The sequence below is a fragment of the Quercus lobata genome, chromosome 9, assembly GCF_001633185.2.
Source record: "Quercus lobata isolate SW786 chromosome 9, ValleyOak3.0 Primary Assembly, whole genome shotgun sequence".
NCBI classification, from domain to species: domain Eukaryota; kingdom Viridiplantae; phylum Streptophyta; class Magnoliopsida; order Fagales; family Fagaceae; genus Quercus; species Quercus lobata.
In genome coordinates this window covers 45,089,360-45,107,904 of record NC_044912.1, presented here as the reverse complement: position 1 = coordinate 45,107,904, position 18,545 = coordinate 45,089,360, and the positions used below count along the sequence as shown (strand labels likewise).

At 38.8% G+C, this 18,545-nt stretch overlaps 1 protein-coding gene and 1 pseudogene across 1 annotated transcript; one reads left to right on the top strand and one right to left on the bottom strand.

Moving 5' to 3' along the window:
• Positions 1 to 2,630: 2,630 nt before the first annotated feature.
• LOC115961843 lies at positions 2,631 to 3,772 on the bottom strand (annotated as a pseudogene).
• Positions 3,773 to 8,293: 4,521 nt separating this feature from the next.
• LOC115961842 lies at positions 8,294 to 10,856 on the top strand. The gene is made up of 5 exons (XM_031080754.1): positions 8,294 to 9,544; positions 9,648 to 9,787; positions 9,889 to 10,133; positions 10,249 to 10,453; positions 10,550 to 10,856. Exons 1-5 carry the CDS (start codon positions 8,294 to 8,296, stop codon positions 10,854 to 10,856), a joined length of 2,148 nt encoding a protein of 715 aa, XP_030936614.1.
• Positions 10,857 to 18,545: the final 7,689 nt, after the last annotated feature.

Below are 18,545 nucleotides of genomic sequence, written 5' to 3'. Positions count from 1 at the left end.
GAATCCCACCTAAATATAGGGTATCTAATTGCTAATATTACAAGCAAATTTGGTATGAAATAAAGATAACATATGATTGAATAAATTCAACCTTACAACTTATAAACCTATAACTTGGTTCACTCCTAACCAATGTGGGACACAAAGCAAAGACTTAGTATTTGAAACACACCCACTCTAACAAGAAGAAAAATTAATAGGTGGTGGTAAGTGGTCTCATGTGGACTATGTTATTATTAAGATATGTGTAATGTCATTATAATGAGTTTATTTAGTAAAAATATATCAAGCTTTTTATCAAGCTATAAACGAGCCTAAGCTCGGCTTGTTTTGTATTGAGCCTTATTGTTCACAAGCTTGTTCATGAACAATTTTTTTTTGCTTGGGCTCAGCTTGTTTATTAAACAAGCCAAAAACTAAGGCTCAAGCTTGACTTCTTTATAAACAAATGAAAATGAACGAGCTTTTTATCGAGTTGAGTCCGAATTGTTTATGAACAGCTTGGTTCGTTTACAGCCTTATTTATCTTAGACTAGCCTTTTGGTTTGTGTCCTTTAACCTCCTTTTTTCCTTTGTGTTCATTATCATGAACTTGATGCTTTTAATACTTTTGAGCATTATAAGTACACTTATTACCTATTTGGAAATATATATGTAGTGATGTGAGGTTTGGAGTTTGTGAGTTGGTGTTATGTTAAAGAATAGAAAATAACTTGTAAATTGAGGGAAAAATAGAGGAAGCGGGCTGGGCACATGCTGTTGGAGGTTGGGTTTGGGGTTTTGTCAATCTAACCAAATCCATCATAGTCATAATAAATAACTCAGCCCAAGGCCATAGGGGTGGGCTTAAGAAGTCTGGTTGGGCACAATTCTGTCAGACCTGGACCAAAATAAAGGGGCTTATATTGAACATTTAATTATGTAAGCGCATTGTTTAAGAAGATATTGTAATTTAGACAATTGGACCTAACATTTCAACATTATCATCAGGAGTGGACGTCATTAGTTGAAACTTTCTTAAAAAAAAAAAAAAAAAAAAAAAACTATTCAAAATGGCAAAGAATAAGACCAAATGAGAAAAAGAAGATTTTTATTCAATGATGCGTGAGCATAAGAAAAAGGAGCCAATTCGAAAAAAGTTAAATCCATAGTTTAGATCATCCAATGAACTAGAAATTTTGAATGTCACATTCACTTCCAATACTCATGTATCTCAATTTCAAATTTCATGAGGACTGTATAATATTTTCCGATACTCATGTATCTCAATTTCAAATTAAATTTCATGAGGACTGTATAATATTTTTGGTTTGTTGGATTGCTAATTTAGGGTAACTTAGTATTAAGTCCATAAACCAAACTAGATGAAGCCCACAAAATTGTAGGTTGTGGATTCACATATTTATAAAGTTTTTCAGTTTTTTTGAAATTAAGAAATTGAAAAATAATAATAATAACATCTAAAACGGCATTGTTTTGGTAAGTGGATGGCATCAACTAACAAAACACTAACGGAGGACTCAATTGGGAATGAACGAAACTTAAAGGACTGAAATGATAAAACCCAAACTTAGAGGACTGAAATGAAAAAAGTGTGAAACTTAGGGTCTGTTTGGATATAACTTATTTTGCTGAAATTGAAAACACTACAGCAAAATAATTTTTAAATGTGTGAATAGTGCCGTGAGACCTATTTTTAATGAAAAAGTTGCTGAAAAGTGAAGTTTGTGGGTCCCATAAACAGTACACAGGACCCACAAACTGATGAAAAGTAGCTGAAAAGTCAGAAATATACGACTACTATTCATGAACAGTAGCCGTTTGTCCCCCTGAAACGCGTGCTGCAGAAGAAGAAAAAAAAAAAAAACGTAGGAAACGCCAGATGCAGTAAACGCAACGTGTATCCAAATGGATACTTAGAAGGTGAGTTTTGCATTTTAGCCTAAAATAATCTATAGCTGAATGAAATCAACAAAATAAATCAGAGTAGCCGTAGGATATGGTGGAAGCCATTAGGACAAATAACTTTAGCATATAATATATTTGGAATCAGACAGTGATAATAACAAAAATTTCAAAATAGTCAAAAGGATGACCAAATCAATTAGATATATAAATTGGAAAGGGCAATATAAATATTTTGTAACAACAGTGAGAGTTAGTGGGGGAGTTGACATTATATATACACACGTATAGCGTATAAGGTTAGGTTTAAGATACGCTTAGTGTAACTCTAAATAAAATTATACCACTTAATAAATTGTTATAAAATTTATATTTTAAAAATCCCAACATTAAATTACATGTTCTACATATTCTTAACATTCATGTCAATTAGATGTTATTTATCATTTGATCCATAAAGTCATCTTTTATGCATTATTTTAAATTACAAAAACTTGAATTTAAATTTTTGATTGATGGCATGACTATTAATTTTTGAACACCTTGAAATTTTGCAAGTAAATAGAATATATAAAGATAATGTAATCTAATGGTGGATTTGTCAAAATTCACATCCAATTAATATAAATATATATATATATATATATATTTAAGCCCATTTCATATTAAATTTTGTAACATCAAAATTATGAGCCTAATTTTTTGATATATTTTTTTATTGAAATTCATAGATAATAAAAACATATTATATCTTTCTCTGAAGTCTCTTCCACAAAGTTTTTGGGGAGCTTTGCCTCTTCAGATGTTCTTACCACCCAAAGAAGTAGCTGTTGCTCATTCTCAAACCCCAAGCTAGTTCTTCCATTTGCTCAGCATTAAGAACGGCCAAACTCCCGAAAGATACATAAATAACAGATCCTTTTGCATGATCATTTAGCCATTTCATGCAAGCATCGCTGTTAGGTTCGAAGATGCAGAAACCATAGTCTTTGTCATCTTCAATCCGCTTGTCTAAGTACATAGATGGTATGGTTGGTCCTATAGTTCTCAATGGCCATATCTCTGTCATCCAATCCACTACCTACAAACAATTTTATCATACAAATTAAGCATAAAAGTTTTATTTAATTCAAATAAAAAAGTCAATCAAAAAAGAAAAGGAAACAGGAAAGTAACAGTATACAGCCTCAGTTTATTTGCTTAATTACCTCTGGCTCCAGCTCATATAACGTGTTGCAAAGGACCCAATCAGCTTTATCAACATTGGAAAATTGGCTCGCAAGCATATCAAAGAAAGCTGGATAGGTGTTTAAATCATAAATTAAAGATGGCATGTCCTGAGGTTGAAGTGGTGGCAACCCTGGAAGCAAAATTTCTGGCTCTGAAAGAGGGAGTTTGAGCAACCCCTTATGGACATGGTAGTATATATTATAAACAGCACAAGATTGAGTGAAAAAAACAGCACCAACTAAGCCAAACTTTTTGGCTACGTCGGAGCCCAAGACAAGAAAGCATCATAAACAATACAATCAACAGGGTTGCCTGAACTAGAACTAGAAAGCTTCTCAAGGAGCTCAGCCAGAGTTTGTGACCCCACTTGCCAAAATCGCTCCAAATAGGCCTGGATGCTCTCTGCATGAGCAAACCCACCTTCATCAAAGCCATCAGAGATGGTCTCTAGGGCAATGGAGCTGGCTTCTTTGTGAATGGTTTTGGACATGGAGCGTGTGGTAACTAGAGTAACTTTGACTCCTTTGTGCTCCAAACGCTTGGAGAACTCGAGCATAGGATTAAGGTGGCGTTGGGTTGGATAGGATAACACCAAACAATGAGCTTTGTAGGCATTATTCGTTTCCTTCTCCATTTCTGCTAGCTAACACAGGTTATAACTTTGAGCTGTGTTTTAAGTTGTGTTGAGAGAGTGATAAATATGAACATGAAGTGATCAATTTGTATACGGAATTCTGTGGTGGTGGGTCGTCGCTTTTCTTTTATGAAAATATACATTCTCATTCAAAGTACTAAATACGGATTAACACAGAGAGCCAGGGAGGGATCACGCCATCCAAAAAATTGTATTTTACAATATGAACACTAAAATGCAAGCTTTATCCGGACTTTTTTTTTTTGAGAAGAAGCAGCTTTATCCGGACTTGGATTCTTAAATTTTTATACAATCTTGCTATAGTGTCCTTTTAAATTTAGAAACCACTGTAGTAAGATTGTTAAAATAAATTTTTTTTTTATTCACTCTCTCTCTTCTGAATCTCTCTTTTAATATGTTATATATTATTTTAATGTGTAGATATGTTATTTTAATGAGTTAAATAGGAAAATAAAAGTTGGGATGTTGAATGTGTTGTAAAGTAGTATGGTATAATTAATAAAGTAGCTTTTAAAATGATAAAATGAAATTTTTTAAAGAAACCGGATGTAAATGCTCTTATTAAGGCAGTCCCAAGTCCTAACTCTCTAATGATGTATGGTTTAACTCAGACGTAAAAGGGACTAAGAGCATTCGCACTGGGATTGCAAATGCCAAATATAAGGTGGGTTTGGCATTTTAAGCCCAAAAGACCTCAACATCTGGAATTGTAAAAAGGTAGAATTGTAAAAAATTTTGGAATTGTGCTACAGTACAATTCTACCTTTAGAATTATACTGTAGCACAATTCTAAACTTAAATAATAATATTTGATTCTCTCTCTCTCCTACTTTTTATTAAACAATTCTGAATTGGTTCTCTCTCTCTCTCTCTCATTATTTCTCTGCTCTCTTCCTTCTCTCTTCAGACCCAAAACCCATAGCCACCACACCACGGCGAGCGACCACTCCCATTGTTTATTCTCTTTCTCGTTGTAGATTGGCCTGGCTGACGGCGGTGACGTGGCTTGCTTTTTCTCTCTTTGGTTGATGGCAGCGACATGGATCGGTGCGGTTGCGGGTTTGGGTTCGACGTGGTGGTTGATCGAGTGGGTCGAGATTGTCGAGCAGTGGAGATAGGCGTGGTTCGTGAGTTTTGATCGGCGTGGTTCGTGGGTTTTGATTGGTGGTGGAGATCGGCGTGGTTCATGGGTTTTGATTGAGCAGTGGAGATCGGGTTGGTCATGACTGGGTTGGTTTGGTGGTGATGTGTTGATAGTGTGGTGGTGGTGTGGTGATTGATGATGGTGGAGCCGTGGAGATGGGGGTTGTCGTGGGTGGTGAAGGGGTAGGTTTGCTGGTATGGGTCGGGGTTTGCTGTCATGGGTGTGGGTTTGGGTTTGCCATGGGTCTGGGTCTGGGTTTGCCGCTGTGGGTTGCTGTTTTTTGTTTTTTTTGTTTTTTTTGGTTGATGGTAGATTATGGGTTGCAAATGGTGGTGGTGTCAGGTGTGTCTAGTGCAGTGGTGGTGGGCATGTGGTGACGGTGGTTTCAGTAAATTTGTGGTTGTTGTTGAACAGAAAGAATGAGAGAGAAAGAATAAATAATGTGTTGTATTGTAAATGATAGTTAAGATCAAGTGTAGTATTGTAAATGATAGTGATTGGAGGATATATTATTTTATTGTGTAGAAATATTATTTTAATGAGTAGAATAGGAAAATAAAAGTTGGGATGTTGGGAGTATTGTAAAATGGTATAGTATAAATGATAAAGTAGATTTTGAGATGGTAAAATAGAATAGTTTGTAGATATTGGATGCGAATGCTCTAACGGGCCCAGAATTTTTTGAAAAAAGATAGCAATAGTACATATATTTAATGAATATATTGAGCTTAAAATAATTATTTTTGGTCCCTCCTCTCAAGAAGTTACAAGCTTGCCATGAAAATGACAAATGGGTGAGTTTTTTTTTTTTTTTGAAAAAATGGCGATTTTAAAAATTGTGGGATGAAATTTGGGCTTTCTAAAAAAGTTAAGCAATTGGTAAAGTTGTCAAAAAGTAGTTTTTGAAAAAGCTAAGTATTCGGTTAATACTTATAAAAGTGGCAACTTGAGTTGTAAATTACCAAAAATGATAAGAAAAAAAAAAAAAAATATATATATATATATATATATATATTAATAGTCAAAACTTAGAGCAAATCTAATTAGATTGCAATTGGATTCTCAATTTTGTGCCATATGTCTCATCTAATTTTAAAGAGTTCAAATCCAATTAGATTCCAAATTGGATTTCAATTTGAGTCCAATTTTGCGCTACGTGTCCATCATTACATATTTTAGAAATGCATGTATGGTTTAAACAAGATGCAAGCTAATATCATGTGTAATTATTATTATTATTATTATTAATGATTTCTCACTAGTAATTGACTCTTTTAAATTTTCTTAGAGTGGAATGCACCATCATTATTTTTAAACTTAATAATTTTGGTTGTATAAATCTTTGAAATAAGTTTTTATTGAGACTTATATTTTTCTTTCTGTAATTATTATACTCATTATTATTGATAGTAACGACTTTTTTCAAATTATTTTTTCCCTTCATGAAAGTTATGCACACAATCTTTTCACAAAAACTTCACAATAAAGTCTATATAAAAAATTTTTAATGGTAGATAAAATGATAATAATATCAGTAGTAGATCCAGATGAGAATCAATAACAACTTGTTTTGAAAACTTTTTTATGAAATTGTTAAGAAAATATGTATTGTGTGAGTAGCACTATTTTTTTCTAAAGAGGAATAGCACTAATTTAAAAAAAAAAAATTAGGGAGATGTAGGAACCAAGTATAAGACTTCTGGGCCTTAAATCACTTAGGCTCACAATTTATTTGTAGTGGGCTTGAGGATTTCCTACTATGGGTCGTTCTCGGCAGAGAGACTCAAAGCAACACTCAGTTGATACTCTCTCACTTTACTGTTTTCTCTCGATTTTTCTGAACCCCTTCTTCTCCCAACTTTCTTCTATTTATAATTAAGGTTAGTGGGGAGATTATGATTACAGTCACCGTTAGTGCTACTGAAGGTCCAATATTATCTGGTTAAAGTGGATGTTTAGGTGAGAGGGCGGTGCAGCATTTATGGTCTTGGAACTTGGTTCCATCTTGACCGATTATGTTCGGCAACTCAGTTTCCCGTGCATATCACATTCTCCCGGGCACGGCTCATATACTTGCCCGGTAACATTTAACCGATCACCTCTTGGAATTCAATACCCAAAACTTATTTGTACATTAAGGAAGTTTCAAGAAGGGCGCAGGGTAACTGGACCTTTCTGCTGGGCCTGTGCCCAAGGCCGGTATGGGCCTGGGCCCATGGCCTGTATGGGCCTGGGATCTCGGTGCAGGCCCAGGGCCTGTATGGGCCTGGGATCTCGGTGCCGTACAGGAGACAATAAAATGTCACAATATTTTCACAATACTCTTTATTTTTAGTTGTGATCAATCCTAGTCTAATATTTTATTAATTTATTAAATTTTCTTTTGACATATGAAATATTTGACTACTCAACTATTATAAAAGATATTGTGATAATTTATTGTGTACTAACCATTGTTATTAATTCCGTTCCGTTCCGGCCAGAACGGACAGAATTTTTCGTGCCGGCATGAAGACCGGAACCGGAAACCCCCCTGTTCCACCTCGGGCCAGATTTCGGGGTGTTTCGGCCCGTTTCGGCCGTTCCGGCCGATTCCGGCCAATTTCGGCCGGTACGAAAATTTCGGCCGGTACGTGATTCTGAGTAAAAAAAAAAAAAAAAAAAAAAAAAAGGAGGCAAACGACGCCGTTTTGGACTTGAGTAAAATACCTAGCTCAGACCCTTTTCTTCTTTCATTCGTTCACTCTCACTTCACTTTCACTCTCACTTTCACTCTTAAATCCTCACTGTTGTCGTCCTCGTCCCACCGCCGTGTCCTCACTGCCGTTGCTCAGCTGTCTCTGACTTTCTCACAGTCTCACTCTCTCGGATTGAACAGCCAAGGTATTCTTTCTCTACTCTCACTCTCTCGGATTCAACCTTCAGTTCAGCTTCAGCCAATTTTTTTTTTTTTTTTTTCCTTATGATTTGCTTTGTGGTTAAGACTTAAGATTTAATGTTACTAAAATATTAGATATGTGATTTGTTGGTTAAGATATGTGATTGAACAAATTGGGGATGAGAAATATTACTCTCACTCTCTCGGATTGGAGCTTCAGTTTAGCCAAATCATTATTTTTTTTTTCTTATGATTTGTTTTGTGGTTAAGATTTAAGAACTTACTAAGATATTAGATATGTGATTTGTTTGTTAAGTTATGTGATTGAACAAATTGGGTAAACTGCATAAATTGGGTAAACTGCATAAATTAGTTAAACCATGTTTAGTTTTTTTCTTAACTTGATTTATTTGTTCATTAACTACATATGCCTGTTCATGCATTTGATTGAATTTCATTTCATTTCATTGAACAGTAAATTATGGCTCATCATAGTTCAGGGGATCCCGCATGGGCTCATGCCCGTGTAGGTGCTTCCTCTGCTTCTGTGGCCTCTGCCCCTGCAAGATCAGATGATCCCGCTTGGGCTCATGCTCGTGCAGTGCCTAATGCAAAAAATAACACTATATGTTTGCATTGTAATAAGTTGATTAAAGGGGGTGGTATTACTAGACTTAAGTATCATCTTGCTGGGATTAGGGGTCAAGTTGAACCATGTAAAAAGGCTTCATCTGATATTAGGTTTCAAATGAAACAAATGATTGAAGACTTGAAAAAATCTAAACAAACTAAAAAGAGGATTCAATTAGAAATTGGGAACCCATATGATATTGATGAGGAGGATGATGAGGAGGAGGAGGATGATGAGGTTAGGATTGTTGAAAAGAGTCCCCCTCAAACATTAGGTAAACGAAAATCTAGGGGAAAGGATGTTGACAATGATGTGAGTCAAATAAGAGGAAAGAAGAAAATTAAGAGTTATTTTGCTCCTAGAACAACCCCCGGTGCTCAACCCTCTATAAGAAGTGCTTTGGCTACAAAAGCAATGATTGATAATGCAAAAATGAGTGTGGCAAGATGGTGGTATCATTCTAATGTACCCTTTTATGCATCTCAGTCACCTTATTATCAACCTATGATTGATTCCGTTGCTGCTATTGGGCCGGGATTTAAGGGGCCTTCTTTTTATGAGTTGAGGGGACCCCTTTTGAAAAATGCTGTCCATGAAGTTAATGATTTTTTGTTAGATATAAAAAATGATTGGAAAGTATATGGCTGTTCACTGATGTCTGATGGGTGGACAAATCAAAAGCAACAACCAATAATGAATTTTTTGGTGTATTGTCCAAGGGGAGCCATGTTCTTAAAATCAATTGACACTTCAGGCCTTACAAAGGATGCTGATACTTTGTTTAATATATTTGATTCTGTTGTTCAAGAAATTGGTGTGGAATATATTGTACAATTGATTACAGATAATGCTTCTGCCTATAAAAAAGCTGGAAAAAAATTACAGCAGAAGTATGGTACTTTGTTTTGGTCTCCTTGTGCAGCTCATTGCATAGACTTGATGTTGGAGAATATTGCTAATCCTAGGTGGTTCCCTCTTATTGATGAAGCAATTAAAAAGGCAAAAAAGATAACAAAGTTCATTTACAACCATGGAGTTGTTTTAGACATGATGAGGCAAGACTTTACAAATGGAAGAGTTATGTCGTCCTGCAATTACAAGGTTTGCCACTAACTTCTTAAGTCTACAAAGCATGCTAAGGTTCAAAAAAGAGCTTAGACAAATGTTCACTTGTGATAAATGGCTTTCATGCCCTCATGCTAAGACTGCCGTTGGGAAGGAGATAAGTAAAATTGTTTTGGAAGATTATGCATTTTGGTCTCAATGCAAGCACATAGTGAAAGTTAGTGAGCCTTTAGTTAGAGTACTTCGTCTTGTTGATGGGGATGAGAAACCTGCTATGGGGTATTGTATGAAGCAATGGACAAAGCAAAAGAGGAAATAAAAAGAAGGTTGAAGAACAAAGTTTCTTTGTATGGACATTATGTTAGAGTTATTGATACTAGATGGGACAAACAACTTCATAGTCCTCTGCATGCAGCAGGTTGCTTTCTTAACCCTGCAATATACTTTAGGCCTTCATTTAAAAGGCAAAATGAAGTTCAAAGAGGGTTGCTAAGTACTCTAATGAGGTTGGTTCCCGATCCTGACATTCAAGACAAAATAAGTTCACAACTTGATGAGTACAAAAAATCAATTGGTGACTTTGGCACATCACTAGCAATTCGCCAACGAGAGAGACTAAATCCAGGTAAACATTAATAATTTAATAGTATTTCCTTTCAATATGTCTATTTATTCTTTATAGTTGTTATTGTAAGATTACATGAGCAATGCTTATTTTACATTTTTATTTGTTATTATAGTTTCATGGTGGGAGCAATTTGGACTTGGAGCTCCAGACTTACAATCATTTGCCATTCGTGTGCTAAGTCAATGTTGTAGTGCAACCGGTTGCGAGAGAAATTGGAGCACATTTGAGTATGTTCACTCAAAGAAGAGAAATAGATTGGAACATAAACGAGTAAATGATTTGGTCTTTGTCCATTATAATTTGAGGCTTCGAGAAAGGTAAATTTATAATCGTTACTCATATGTAAATAAAATGTACTTTTATATAATTATAATTTATAAAATGTTACTAATGTTTAATATTTTCATTGGTAGGAACATTCAAAGGAATAAATATGCAATGGATCCTATAAGCTTGGATAACATTGACTTGATGGGAGATTGGGTGGCTGAAGAACCTACACTTCTTAATCCAGATGACATAAATTGGGATTGCCTTAATGAAGTGAATGTGGAAGAGGATGCTGAATTTGAAACTATTGATGTTGATGACGATGATGATGATGACAACAACAATGAACATGTCTTGACAAATCTTCCAATGGGTGCTAGTAGTTCTTGCGGGAGTTCTTTTGATGATGAATTTGATCCATTTTTCATGGATGATGAGGAGGAGGAGTAGGAATATTATGTTAAATTAATCTTAAATGTTTTTATTGTGTGATATTATATTTGTTTAAGACTTAAGACTTAAGACTAAGTGTATGTTGAATTGATGTTATGTTGAATTGATGTTTAAGACTTAAGACTAAGTGTATGTTGAATTGATGTTATGTTGAATTGATGTTTAAGACTTAAGACTAAGGTTATGTTGAATTGATGTTATGTTGATGTTTAAGACTTAAGAGTTAAGATTAAATGATTTGTATTATTTGATATTTAGTTATTTATTTATTAGAATTGACAATTTTATGTTCTACAAGAATATATATAAATTATTTTTTAGGAACTCCGAAACACCCTGAAACGGTATGCCGAAATCGGCCGGTACCGAAATATTCCGTTCCACTGGGCAAACCGAAACGGGCTCCGAAACGGTATTAATAACTTTGGTACTAACACAATTGTAAATTTTATTTTTATAAATCTCCTTACATGATGTGACACGTATGACGTATACCACTTAACCCACCTTATATTTTTCTTTCTACTCTTTTTTTCTCATCCACCCATTTCTTCCCAATTCCCCAGCAAATATATATCTTTTCTTCCCTTTACCCACCAACATATCTCTTCTACAAGAAGAAGAAGAAGAAGAAGAAGGAGAACATGAAAATAAAAATGCAAGAATCCCAAAGAAGAAGACTTTAGCAGCTGCAAAGGGAGCTCCGTAGATTTGCTCTGGTTTTGTGGCTGCACTGTGTAATCTGTCTTTTAAACAAAGGGGTTAAAATCGGCCGTGGGCAATTTGGGAAATTGGTTAAACCTTTCCTGTGGTAATATTACAAACGAGCTTGTGGCTTTTTGCAATTGCAACTCCCTAGCTACTACACGATCTTGTGGGTCTCCTTCATATTTGGAAAATTGACTTTTTTACAAAGAGCGTTTGCAATACATTACCAAACACGCAGTTTAAATTTTCAGTAAAAAAAGTGTGTTTTGGCTATGCACACAAAACCCAACAGGCACGCTAAAACTACAACGTTAGCAGCATTTATGCATTGCTGTGTTGGCTGGTTCTCACTTTTTCTTCACACATCCACGTAGACCACGCTATTTTTATTTTTATTTTTTTGAGTGCTAAGTTAGCTTGAATACAAATTACAAGCTAAGTTAATGAATTTACTATATATATACAAATTTTTTACTAAAAAACTGACTCAATATGATTGCAAGACATGGGATGGAAATGATGAAACATCTAAAATGAATCAAATAAGTAATGCAATGAAATATTGGAAACATTAGTTTTTATGTAGAATAAAGTCTCGTATCGTCTTTTTTTTTTTTTTTTTTTTTTTTTTTTTTTTTTTTTTTTTTTTTTTTAAGTCTCGTATCTTTACAAGTTAAGAAACTATTCGAATTGCAATTGAATTAACATTATAACTCAAATAGGATTAAACTCTATAAATTATTTATTTAAATATCATTTAACTTAAATTTTTTTAATTGAAAGGGAGATTGTTGCAAAATTTAGTGCAAAATCACTTCAGATAATTTTTATTGTAGTTGCAAGATTTTCCTGGCCCAAATTCGATTGATCAGGCCCTGACCCAAAGCGCAACCCACAATAAATATTTGTAGAGGATGGGTCGAAGAACTTGGTCTCAGTGAGTCTATTCGGTCTGATACATGGACAGCATTGTTGCAGAAAATAAAAACACCAGAATGGATCTCTCACATATAAGTTTATTTCTTTAGTTCCTCATACAGAATTTTTCGTCCCCTTCTCTAAGGGACTCCACTACATTATATAGTTCCCTTCTCTCATCTCAACCCTACACTTGTTGACTATCTAAACACCTACTTGAGTGGCTGTCCCATCAGACGCCTTCATCTCTCCCCATGTGAGTTGCAGAGGCCAAGGCGGTACTGTTCAGGGGTCATTTCCTCATTAATGCGGCCAAGAGGGTGGTTGGGGCGCAATTAATGTGGTGGTAGCTCTCCATGGGATATTTCGGATTTTATTCATTTTATATGTTAGGAGGATGAACTGAAGTGACTGGGGAGAGTTCCTCGTCTGGGCTTCTTGATGTCCGAGGAGGAGTTACTCCTCGAACAGGTTTCCTTGGCGTTTATTGGGATTGAGTAATGCTTCATACGTGGTTTCTCTTCGGACAGGACGCTCCTCGGATGGGCCTGAATTTGGAATAGCCCATTATTTCTGGGCCGGGCCCCACATTAGCCCCTAAAAACTCCGGTTTCTATCTCCCTCCGAGGAGGAAAAAATGGGGTTTTGATATTTGGGAGAGGGTGGAAATAAGGAGAGCATATGGCGCGCGTGCGAACCGTTACTTTTTGACGCGCTACAATTTACGAGGCGCGGCCATTAACTTCTGGAGGCGTTATGTTCCCTCATCCAACGGTGTGGCGCAGATCGAACGGCCATCGTTTTTTTTCTCGTATTTTTAGGCAGGAGCGATTTTTTCTCTCTCCTCCTGGTTATTTAAGACGTCAGAGGGGTTCAGTTCCTTCTTTTTATCTGCGTTTCATAAACCTTAGAGGCTTCCAGAGAACTCCATCGAACCCCAGAGATACACGAACACTTGCGACCGTTACGCCATCGTAGCCGTTTTTGTGAAGCGTTTCGTCCACGAGAGATTCCCAAGCGCCTCATTGAACGTTTTGTGAAGGTACCAGTACATTTCGTTCATCTTGCTGTTTCAATTTCCTCCTCGGACTTTACTTTTTTTTTTTTCTGAGTCTTTACTTTTGTTCCCCGGTTCAGTCCAGATGGGTAGATTTGAGAAATTAGTAAACACCCCCGCCGCTATGGAGGCCTTTAGGGCTAAATATCACATTCCCCCGGGGGTTGGGCTGCGGTACTGTCCTCTTGAAGGAATATTGACAGATAGGCGTGAGGGAGAAGTCGTTATCCCCATGATTGCTTTCATAGAGGGAGGGATGACACTTCCCATGCGTAGGATTACAAGGGAGTACTTGTTCAACCATAGGTTGACGCCGTACCAGTGTGCCCCGAATATGTTCAAGATACTAGGCTGTGTAGATGTCTTAAACGAGCGGATGAATCTAGGCCTTACTTGGCACGATGTGGCTTATCTGTACGAATGTCATCGCCTCGGGGATGAGGGGTATTATCTTAAATCCCGGAACGAGGACGTTAGGTTGATCTCTTGTCTCCCAATATCCAATAAGACAGTGAAGAATGATTTCCTTATTGCTTCTGGGGAGTGGTTCGACGGTATTCATTGTCCAACTCGGGCAGGAAACCCAGGTGCGGCGTCTCTAGGATCGGTCCCTTTTGGGATAGGATTTAGCATTGAGGGGTTACACTTTTTGCTTTCTTTATAATTGGAAGATTTCGTGGACTAATCCCCTTTTCCTTGATTGTTTGCAGATAAAATTCACGTCGCCCCTCGGCTAAACTTTGTGAACGTGCCAGCGCTGAACTACCTTCTTAGGTCGGAGATCTACGTTTCCGAGGACGGGCAGTTGCGTGCTGCCCATTTGGTTCTGGGCTATCAACCCCTGAGCAGCTCCTTCCAGGCTATCGGTCACGCCATAAGGGCTGGTAGTCCGAGGTTGGCTAGGATTGACGTGTCCAGGGACGGGCTCCTAGCTGAACACGATCTGCCACCAGTTGTGTTGCCCGGTGTTAGAGATCCCTACTTGGCAGAGCAGCTACCTCCGCCAAACGAGCCTGGTGCTACCATTCAGGTTGAAGAGGAAGCCGAATCATCTCGTATTTCCCTTGAGGCAGAGATAGACGAGTTTTATTTTGAGGAGGAAGTTCAACAGACCCCCCTGGTGGAATTTTCTGATCCCGAAGGAGAGCGGGACCGACATTCTGCAGTTGGTGTTCCTTCCATCGTTATCTGCTCGGACGATACTTCGGACGAGGAGATAGAGCCCATGGCAGAAAAAGGAAAAACTCTAAAGGAGCTGATGGCCTCCCGAGGGAAAGGCCGATTGTCGAAAGGACAGTCCTCGAAGGCGCCAACTCCACCACAGGGCAAGACCCTCCCTCCTGTGGCTCCTACGGACACCTCAGACCTTGGCCTTAAGGTTAATCCGGATTTAAAGAAGAAAAGGCCGGCCGACACTCCCGAGGAGGGCGAGGTGGTTGCCCAGCCGACCAAGCAACAAAAAACCACTCGCGCGCCAAAGAGCAGAAGGACAACTCCTCGGAAAGTCGAGACGAGGAGACTCTTGCGGAGGTACGTGCTACCCCGCGTGTATGGGGCCCCAGATTGGAGCTGGATGGGGTGGCCATTCCCTACAATGCTTCGATCCGAGAGTACAATCGAGGCCGGGCGGGCTACGTGGCCGAGGCCTTAGAGCAGCCCCTACTCCTTCCTCGGGATATGGAGGCTTATAGGCGGTTCTCTCAGCCCGAGATCTTCCTATCCCTTAAAAGGGATCTCGCGATGGTAAGTAATCCTTTTACTGTTTCATTAATTTATTTGACCTTAGATTACAACAATCTTGTTTCGTTTGTAGATTACCCAGCAGGTATTCGTGGCTGAGGAATTTTGCCGTGGTAACAGTAGTCGGGCTGAGGTCGAGAACCAGGCGCGAGCGGAGGTGGAGAAAACCTTGGGGTCCCTCCAGCACGATTACGCTGAACTCATGGACAAGTTCAAGGAGTCGGAGAACCGGCGCAAGTCTGTAGAGGCTGGTTTGAAGAGTGCTGAGGCCCAGGCGGAGGACTAGCGCAAGGAGCTATTCTCGACCCAGATTAACCTTGCCACCGAGAAACAGGCAATGCAGGATCTCAAGACCGCTCTGCAAAGGGTCGAGGATGAGCTGCGACGGGTCAAAGAGGAGGCCCAACTGATTCAAGAGGCCACAGAGGCTGAGAAGAGTGCCGCACGCCAGCTCGGGGCCGAAGAGACGGAGGCCAGGCTATCCGAGGAGATCCCCGAGGTATGCCGGGAGTATTGCGATATCTCATGGTCTCGTGCCCTCGACGTTGCAGGAGTTCCTGCTGACTCGGCGCTGAGACTGCCCGAGAGCATTTTCTATCCTAAAGAGATCCGAGCGCATCTTGATGGTGTCCAAGCTGCCTCTGAGCAGGATCTGGCGACGCCTGATGCTGTCCTTGTGCCCGATATGGCGAATGATCCCGTCGTAGACTCTACCATCGAGGTTCCGCCTCCTCAGCCCGAGCAGAAAGGAGATCCTCCTGCTGAGGCTTAGCCTTCTAGGCTTTTGATCTTTGTACTCTTTCCTTTTTTTTGACCGAGAGTCGTCCTATTTTCCCGCTCTTTTGTAAGGACCTCTCCTTCTAATGTACTCGGAATATTAATATAAAATGTTCGTTTTGCTTACTATGGATGCACGTCAGTAGCGCTCTTCTTTAAACATTTGCAACTATGTAGATACAGATAAACGGTCAAGATAAAATGGGTTTTTGGGCTGCGCATCTGAGGGTTGCGATGGTGCCAGACTGCGCGCGCGTATTAAAATGGTTTCCTTTAAGTAATGATCTCCCAATCTACCATAAGCAATAATTTCCCCCAAGTCTGTGACCCGAGGAGCCATGCAGGACTTAGGTTCTGTTTAAAGCTATGAATAGTTGTCTTAAGTATTAATTTCCCCTTAGTCTGTGGTCCGTGGAGCCATGCAGGACTAGGTTCTGCTTTTAAAAACTTATAAGCAATAATTTCCCCCAAGTCTGTGGCCCGAGGAGCCATGCAGGACTTAGGTTCTGTTTAAAACTATGAATAGTTGTCTTAAGTATTAATTTCCCCTTAGTCTGTGGTCCGTGGAGCCATGCAGGACTAGGTTCTGTTTAAAACTTATAAGTAATAATTTCCCCCAAGTCTGTGGTTCCGAGAAGCCAGTAGGGACTTGAGTTCTGTTTAAAAACTTAGAATAGTGCCCTAAGGGTATTAATTTCCCCTTAGTCTGTGGTTCGTGGAGCCATGCAGGACTAGGTTCTGTTTAAAACTTATGAGTAATAATTTCCCCCAAGTCTGTGGTCCGAGGAGCCATGCAGGACTTGGGTTCTATTTAAAACTATGAATAGTTTCCTTAAGTATTAATTTCCCCTTAGTCTGTGGTCCGTGGAGCCATGCAGGACTAGGTTCTGTTTAAAACTTATGAGTAATAATTTCCCCCAAGTCTGTGGTCCGAGGATCCATGCAGGACTTGGGTTCTGTTTAAAACTATGAATAGTTGCCTTAAGTATTAATTTCCCCTTAGTCTGTGGTCCGTGGAGCCATGCAGGACTAGGTTCTGTTTAAAACTTATGAGTAAATAATTTCCCCCAAGTCTGTGGTCCGAGGAGCCATGCAGGACTTGGGTTCTGTTTAAAACTATGAATAGTTGCCTTAAGTATTAATTTCCCCTTAGTCTGTGGTGCGGGGAGCCATGCAGGACTAGGTTCTGTTTAAAACTTATGAGTAATAATTTCCCCCAAGTCTGTGGTCCGAGGAGCCATGCAGGACTTGGGTTCTGTTTAAAACTATGAATAGTTGCCTTAAGTATTAATTTCCCCTTAGTCTGTGGTCCGGGGAGCCATGTAGGACTAGGTTCTGTTTTAAACTTATATGAATAATAATTCCCCCAAGTCTGTGGTCCGAGGAGCCATGCAGGACTTGGGTTCTGTTTAAAACTATGAATAGTTGGCCTAAGTATTAATTTCCCCTTTAGTCTGTGGTCCAGTGGACCATGCAGGACTAGGTTCTGTTTTAAACTTATGAGTAAAATTTCCCCCAAGTCTGTGGTCCGAGACCATGGCCAGGACTTGGTTCTGTTTTAAAACTATGAATAGTTGCCTTAAGTATTAATTCCCCTTAGTACCTGTTGGTCCGTGGAGCCATGCAGGACTAGGTTCTGTTTAAAACTTATATGAGTAATAATTTCCCCCAAGTCTGTGGTCCGAGGAGCCATGCAGGACTTGGGTTCTGTTTAAAACTATGAATAGTTGCCTTAAGTATTAATTTTCCCTTAGGCTGTGGTCCGTGGAGCCATGCAGGATTAGGTTCTGTTTAAAACTTATGAGTAATAATTTCCCCCAAGTCTGTGGTCCGAGGGGCCATGCAGGACTTGGGTTCTGTTTAAAACTATGAATAGTTGCCTTAAGTATTAATTTCCCCTTAGTCTGTGGTCCATGGAGCCATGCAGGACTAGGTTCTGTTTAAAACTTATATGAGTAATAATTTCCCCTAAGTCTGTGGTCCGAGGAGCCATGCAGGACTTGGGTTCTGTTTAAAACTATGAATAGTGTTGCCTTAAGTATTAATTTCCCTTTAGTCTGTGGTCCGTGGAGCCATGCAGGACTAGGTTCTGTTTAAAACTTATATTAGTAATAATTTCCCCCAAGTCTGTGGTCCGAGGAGCCATGCAGGACTTGGGTTCTGTTTAAAACTATGGATAGTTGCCTTAAGTATTAATTTCCCCTTAGTTTGTGGTCCGTGGAGCCATGCAGGACTAGGTTCTGTTTAAAACTTATATTAGTAATAATTTTCCCCAAGTCTGTGGTCCGAGGAGCCATGCAGGACTTGGGTTCTGTTTAAAACTATGGATAGTTGCCTTAAGTATTAATTTCCCCTTAGTCTGTGGTCCGTGGAGCCATGCAGGACTAGGTTCTGTTTAAAACTTATATTAGTAATAATTTCCCCCAAGTCTGTGGTCCGAGGAGCCATGCAGGACTTGGGTTCTGTTTAAAACTATGAATAGTTGC